The sequence below is a fragment of the Electrona antarctica genome (assembly GCF_951216825.1).
Source record: "Electrona antarctica genome assembly, chromosome: 9".
Taxonomy (NCBI): Eukaryota; Metazoa; Chordata; class Actinopteri; order Myctophiformes; family Myctophidae; genus Electrona; species Electrona antarctica.
The window spans coordinates 37,943,561-37,951,060 of NC_136790.1; the positions used below are offsets into that span (position 1 = coordinate 37,943,561).

General features: G+C 45.2%; 2 protein-coding genes across 3 annotated transcripts in view; both read right to left on the minus strand.

The window, feature by feature from the left end:
• The window catches only part of ripor3 (RIPOR family member 3), a 43,532-nt gene that overhangs the window by 20,954 nt on the left and 15,078 nt on the right, over positions 1-7,500 (minus strand). For both annotated transcript variants that reach the window (XM_079509934.1, XM_079509933.1), the window contains exons 2-3: positions 5,774-5,872; positions 712-864 (exon numbers count right to left, since the gene is read on the minus strand). In XM_079509934.1, coding sequence (XP_079366060.1) covers positions 712-864; positions 5,774-5,872 — 252 coding nt within the window. The remainder of the gene's footprint in view (positions 1-711; positions 865-5,773; positions 5,873-7,500) is intronic.
• On the minus strand, positions 2,925-3,689 carry LOC306929236 (exosome complex component CSL4-like; the record flags this gene model as incomplete). Its single annotated transcript, XM_079509678.1, has 1 exon — positions 2,925-3,689. The coding sequence occupies one exon, from the start codon at positions 3,687-3,689 to the stop codon at positions 2,925-2,927; it is 765 nt and encodes a 254-aa protein (XP_079365804.1).

Sequence of the window (7,500 nt, forward strand, 5' to 3'; positions counted from 1 at the left end):
ATTAACTAATGCACCCATGAATCATTCTCTCTATAGTATGTACTGTATTGCACATAAACATACTTGAATCCCTCCTTAATATACATGATTCCCTCTGTATCCATAATTTGAATCCTTCCCTAGGAAAGGCAAGGCAATTGTATTTGTATGGCACATGTCAGCAACTATACTGTAGGCAATTCATTGAATTCAATGTCCTTTACACAAAATATCAAGCAAAGGAAATCACAAGTGTATATTTGTTCTGATGAATTGAAAATGGCCCTCCACTGATGTAAACAAGCCACAAATAATAATGTGCCCCCTGCTTATATGAGACAATTTAAAATGAAACTTCTATTCCGGGAGAGTGGCTCAGCCCTGCCGTCGCTCTCGCCTATATTAAGGCGTCTTACTGGTGTAAACAGTCTTAGTACTTTTCCTGCATCCTCGTAGCAGTTTTTGTATTGACTTGTGCTTTCATTTGAAATGTAGGCCTACACATTCTACATACTGTGAATACAAAGTTCAATCAATCAATCAGTCACTAAATAAATTACATTAGGATGTCAAAAACAAAATAAGTTAAACAAATAGATACAGTACAGTGCAGAAGACAAGTAGTATCTATAGTTGAATCCTTCAGTGGTATAATAACTAGTATCCATACTATATAATCCTTGCCTAATATACAGTCAATACTTGAGTCCATCCCTAGTATCCAGTACGTACTTGAGTCCTTTACGCAGAGCCTGGAAGATTCTATCCACCTGCGGCTGCTGAGGGCTGAGAGCTCCTCCCACTCTGCTGGGAGACAGGTGCACCCTGGGATATTTAGCACTGAACTGGGCCTTGGACCGCAGGGAGTTACGCAGAGAGGAGGGCCTGGGGAGTGACACAAAGACAAGGAGTGATAGAGTGAGTGGAGAGTGACACAAAGACAGAGGAAAGGACTAGTAGAGTGAGTGGAGAGTGACACAAAGACAGAGGAAAGGACTGGTAGAGTGAGTGGAGAGTGACACAGACAGAGGAAAGGAGTGATAGAGTGAGTGGAGAGTGACACAGACAGAGGAAAGGACTGGTAGAGTGAGTGGAGAGTGACACAGACAGAGGAAAGGACTGGTAGAGTGAGTGGAGAGTGACACAGACAGAGGAAAGGACTGGTATAGAGTGAGTGGAGAGTGACACGGACAGAGGAAAGGACTGGTAGAGTGAGTGGAGAGTGACACAGACAGAGGAAAGGACTGGTATAGAGTGAGTGGAGAGTGACACAGACAGAGGAAAGGACTGGTAGAGTGAGTGGAGAGTGACACGGACAGAGGAAAGGACTGGTAGAGTGAGTGGAGAGTGACACAGACAGAGGAAAGGACTGGTAGAGTGAGTGGAGAGTGACACAGACAGAGGAAAGGACTGGTAGAGTGAGTGGAGAGTGACACAGACAGAGGAAAGGACTGGTAGAGTGAGTGGAGAGTGACACAGACAGAGGAAAGGACTGGTATAGAGTGAGTGGAGAGTGACACAGACAGAGGAAAGGACTGGTAGAGTGAGTGGAGAGTGACACAGACAGAGGAAAGGACTGGTAGAGTGAGTGGAGAGTGACACAGACAGAGGAAAGGAGTGATAGAGTGAGTGGAGAGTGACACAGACAGAGGAAAGGACTGGTAGAGTGAGTGGAGAGTGACACAGACAGAGGAAAGGACTGGTAGAGTGAGTGGAGAGTGACACAGACAGAGGAAAGGACTGGTAGAGTGAGTGGAGAGTGACACAGACAGAGGAAAGGACTGGTAGAGTGATAGTGCTCCTGAACAGCACTGCCACCCAAGTGTGGAATGCTCTGACCCATCCCTCAAAATATGTGGTTCACTGGCTTACTTAAAAACAGGCCTGAAAATACACCTTTCAGGAGGCCAAAATGTGTGAGGTAATTATTCACTTCTCCCTTATATAGACAGACGGTCACCCCTCCCCATTTTTGAGTGGTGTAAACCACTCCTACAACTGGCTTTGTTAGTTTGTCTGTCTGTCTGTTCGTACCAAAAAATGAGCATGGTTGCTATGGTCACCCAGTTCACACGGGTGTGATTTCATTACGTCAGACATTACGTCAGACCACAGCTGATCAGTCTATATAAGACCTTACACCACTCAGTTCACACAGGTATGATTTTTTCCCTACTCTGTACATAATAGTGTTTTATAATTTAGTTTGTGATGATATTGAATCTTGTTATTTTTTATGTTATCTTTTATGAATTGAATACATATAGGCCCTGAATGCAAACGAGACCGCAAGGACGTTCTTGTGTTATCCTTTTAGACCAAGTGCTGTCTAATAGTATTCAATCAATCAGTGGAGAATGACACAAAAATAGAGGAAATAAGTGATAGAGTGAATGGAGAGTGATACAAAGACAGAGGAAAGAAGTGATAGAGTGAGTGGAGAGTGATATAAAGACAGAAGAAAGAAGTGATAGTTTTATACCATGTTTATCAAACCAACCACATGGACCTTGTTGACAAAACATGTTTGTCGTCTCGATGACATATAGCCTGCCGCCCCCCAGCATTTAGTCTTGCTGACAAACATGCCTAGTCTAAACATTCAGAATGGCCTTTAGACTTGTTATTCCTTTAAAAAAGGTTAACTGAGCCTTGTCATATAATGCCATGATCTATTCTTATATAGTTAACCTACTTGTATTGCTTATTCTAATCTGCCAAATATTGCACCTGTGCTGAAAAAAGGAAACTTCAGGTTCTGCAGTTTTAATTATTTCCCTGTAGTATAGTTGCAGAATTCACAAATATTTCAAGTACTGGTATACCCAGAGATGTTACAAGGGCAGCAAGTATTAGAATGGTGTCTGGCATGAGTATAGCTCTTAACATTTATGCTGAGGCTAAGGGGGTTTGCCTTTTTAAAAAGGTATTACATCAGGATGCTGCTAGCTCTTTGCAAATGGCCCATGCATATCAGCCTGGTTAAGGATAGGATGTTCTGTGTGTTCCGTGTGGAAGAGAGTTGCACCTCCCAGACTGCCTGCTATGGAGACATCCTCATGCCTGCAGGTATACTCTTGCTGTACCCGTGCTACCTTGCGATACTCTTTGGCATGTGTTCGTGGGCACTGCATCTCACACCAGCTGATAGGAACCATCTGGGCACCTGCTTCACCGCGGGCAATGACCACTCCCAGCTCGTTCTCCGCTGTAGTCAACAGGTAGTTCGACTGCACACCCCCCAAAGATATCACCTTAGCCAGCACAATGTCCCCTGGTCTAAAGCTTTTGTATGTTTCAACCTTGTCTTTCTCTGTGGCCCGTACATCCTCTTTCCTGATGGTGCCTCTGAAGGGGTCCTTCAGTGGCGTGGAGCCTACATAAAGGATCTGAACCTTGGCCATCCTGGGGTTAATGCTGGTCACCTTACAGGTGACTATTGCTCCAACATGTGGCAGTGGTTGTGTTTCTGTTTCCCTCACCACCGAGATCACTGGTAGCTCCTCTCCTTTGTTCTTCCTCAGCACGTATCCCGCTAGTGACGAGTGGATGTAGCCGTGTCGAAGGTACACGCCTGTGCCAGGCACACAGTCCTCTGTGCTGCACAGCTTGTCACCGGGAACGCACAGCTTGTCACCGGGAACGCACAGCTTGTCACCGGGAACGCACAGCTTGTCACCGGGAACGCACAGCTTGTCACCGGGAGACATGATTGCAAGAGGACTGAGATGTTGTATGTCTGTGTCCCTCCCTCCCTTTTATACAGTATGGAGTTCCCTGATGTCATCAGTATATATGGACTTTGTAATGTTTGCTTTAAGCATGCCCTCCATGACGTCATGTGGCAGCCAAGTCTATGGACTTTTCTTTAAGCATGCAACCAAGTGTAAAATGAGGCATTAAGATGCCATCAAGGCCTGCCAAAATACAGCTTAAACAGCTACAACTGTAGCTGTTTAGTCGATTACAAATCACACCCGTGTGAAGTGAGGTGCGCTAATATATTAAATAATGATATGGTGATGTAATGGTGATGTAAAACAAACGGTGCAAACACAAACATTAAATTCCATTAACAATAAAGAGACAATATGACGTAATGAGTCAAAATAAACACTGCGTGTCGGTTGGATCTGCGGTTCTGGACAACCGGCTAGCTGACCCACTCTGGGCACTCGGATCTAGCTGACCCACTCTGGGCACTCGGATCGTTCTGGACAACAGGCTAGCTGACCCACTCTGGGCACTCGGATCGACGGCGATGCACTGTGTCTGAAGTTGGTCTTTCGGACAGTTCTCAAGATACGGGATCTACAGACGCACACTTACGTGTTGACGGATGGAGATTTTGCATTGTTTCTTTTAGGAGGTACAATGTGTGCGTGGCTTTTTAACGATTTAGCCACTACAATTAAAGATTTTTGAGTGGTGCAAACCACTCCAATAACCAGCTTTGTCTGTATGTACCTGTGTACCTGTGTACCTGTACGTGGGGCCACGTAGGGGTGAGCATGGTTGCTATGGTTAGTGTGTGACGTCACTGCACCACTCAGTTCACACGGGTGTGATTTTTTATTTATTGCCTTGATTGTTGACTTTGTCTTTGATTCAGAGTCTGGACTTTTCTGTTTACACTGCTGTTACATATTTGGAACATTTTGGTCCTCTTTCATGTTTGTCATTCCTGTGGGACGTGTGGGACGTGTGTGTGTGTGTGTGTGTGTGTGTGTGTGTGTGTGTGTGTGTGTGTGTGTGTGTGTGTGTGTGTGTGTGTGTGTGTGTGTGTGTGTGTGTGTGTGTGTGTGTGTGTGTGTGTGTGTGTGTGTGTGTGTGTAATATGTGCGTGTGTGAGTGCGTACTTTTGCTACTAGACCTCAAGTATAGTAGAATTTGAGAAACCGATTTGAGAAACAGACACTGCAAGGAACATTTGTCTGTTTTATGGTTAAAAAACATATTTGGGGAGGTGGGCTTATAATTAGGAAAAGATTTAGGTTAGTGTTAGAATGACACATTTAGAAGTTAGGTTTAAAGGACTATAGTGTTAAGATGAGAACATTAAAGGTTAGGAGTTATAGGGTTTGACTATGGATGATGTACTATTAGTTGCACAGCAGTAACCCGCGGGTTACAGGTCGGCACGCGCATCACTAGCGTGCGTGCGTGCGTCTGTGTGTGCGTGTGTGTGTGCGTGTGTGTGTGTGTGGTCATGTTTATGTGGTGGTTTTGTCAGGTTTATGAGCTGTTCTATGTCACCATGAAAGCAGTGCAGTGAGGCACATGGCCAACACATGGGCACACTGACAGCACACGCACAGACACACACGGCTCAGGCGGTGTGTGTGTGTGTGTGTGAGTGTGTGTGTGTGTGTGTGTGTGTGTGTGTGTGTGTGTGTGTGTGTGTGTGTGTGTGTGTGTGTGTGTGTGTGTGTGTGTGTGTGTGTGTGTGTGCACGCGCGTGCGTGCGTGCGTGCGTGCGTGCGTTGGTGGTGCACACAGGAAGTGCATTCCTATGCTTGCTCCTAACATTTCCAACATGACATTTTGTTCCTCTGTGCAGACCCATGGGGACAGACAGACAGACGGACGGACGGACAGACGGACGGACGGACGGACGGACGGACGGACGGACGGACAGACACGTTACATGTATCATTGTATTGTGGTGTGTGTTGTGGTGCGTGCTTTTCTCAAAGGAATGTGTGAGTTAACATCATCTATGTCTGCGTTACAATAAGTGGCGTGTGGCGAATCAGTGGTGTTCACTGATTGGCTGACTCAGGCTGTCACTCACCGCCGTCGACCACTCAGAGAGCTGAACCCGGTGAAAGACCGGCTCCTCTGGACCACGCCCTCTTCTGAGGGCGAGTCGAAGCTCAACTTCACTGACATCCTGGAGAGAGAGAGAGAGAGAGAGAGAGAGAGAGAGAGAGAGAGAGAGAGATTTTCATCCACGGCACCCCTGAATTATCATTGTTACATTATAGGCTTATTGCTTATAGCATCTTACATTTATGTCATAATGGTAAATAAATATGTAAATCTCAAGGACCCCCAAATTGACACTAATTAGCCTGCGGACCCCCATTTAAAAATATACAACAAGGACCCCCATTAGAGAACATTTTTACGGCTCTAGCAGTGATTCTCACCCATTTTAATTTGAAGGATCCCCAGTTTCACATGCATTAGGGCTGATTCATACTCCTATTTTACCGCTGTTTCGGCGCTATAGTGCCGAAATGATTTCGGCTGGTCAGAAATGTTCAGTAGCACCGAAGAGCCGACTTTAGGACGGTACCCGCCCCCCCGAACCTCAAATGACGTCACATTGTAGGCTCTACAGAGCCGACCCGACTTTTATTCGGCTCTAAAATAGGAGTATGAATCGGCCCTTAGCCACCATTTAATAGCATTTCTATCTTTGGGACCCCCAATTTATATTGTAAAATCAATGTTAACTCTGGGTGTTCCATTTGTACACTCTCAGAGTTACAGACCCATAGGGTCCATTTGGTTCCAAACTATCATTTATAGCAAAAAATATATACAGTATGTTAACACCTTGGAGGCCCGGAACTATTTAATCCATTTCATCCATGTGCCCATCATTTATAGCGCACAGACCACTTTTACCGGCGCACCGGAAGCTGGTGTGCATGTCTGTGTAGCAGCTAACAATAGCCACACCACTCTAGAGTCGATCGACAACAACGGGAGGTAATAATAAATCTATCGCGACTGGACCGCGGAAGGCCGTCAAACACAGGATCTTTTTTTAGACGGGATGATTTAGATCGGGAGTTATGATCGTTTTAAGATTTTCGTTTTCGTCAGCTAAACAGGCAGGGGAAATCGGGCAACAAGCGCTCCAAGGCTCTAGAGCGATGCGAACGCTTTTGTTATCATTAATCTCCGTCCTATTTATCAATCTCCGGCTTGGGCACTTGACCATGACCTTGAACTTGGACGGAGAACTCCGCCCCGGGCCTCCAAGGTGTTAATGACGTTTAGAAGATTTAGAACACTTTCCCGGGGTCTTTGTGTGTAATATGTGGTTTTAGAATCTTTAGATATTTTAGATTTTAGCAGTGTCCATGATGTCACAGACACTGGTCTCACTTCCTTCCTGGACTACATGTTGTCTCAATAAGACAGCCCTCCCCTAACCACAAGGAGGAGCAGTGCACCAAAGCATTATGGGAAATGTAATCAGTCAAGTGAGACCAGTGTCTGTGACATCATGGACACTGCTGAAATCTAAAATATCTAAAACCCAGTAAAGTGTTATAAATCTTCTAAACGTCATTAACATATATCTTTTTTGCAAAATGGGTGAAGTGTCCCTTTAAATCAAATAGCCGAACACGACACAGTTATACAATTGTAAGATTTAGTCAATATCAGTATAAATGTTCTTCAAGGTGTGGTCTCTGCAGCATCTCATCTCAACACAATGTACTGTGTATCCACGCACGCACGCACACACGCACGCACGCATGCATGCACATACACAAACGT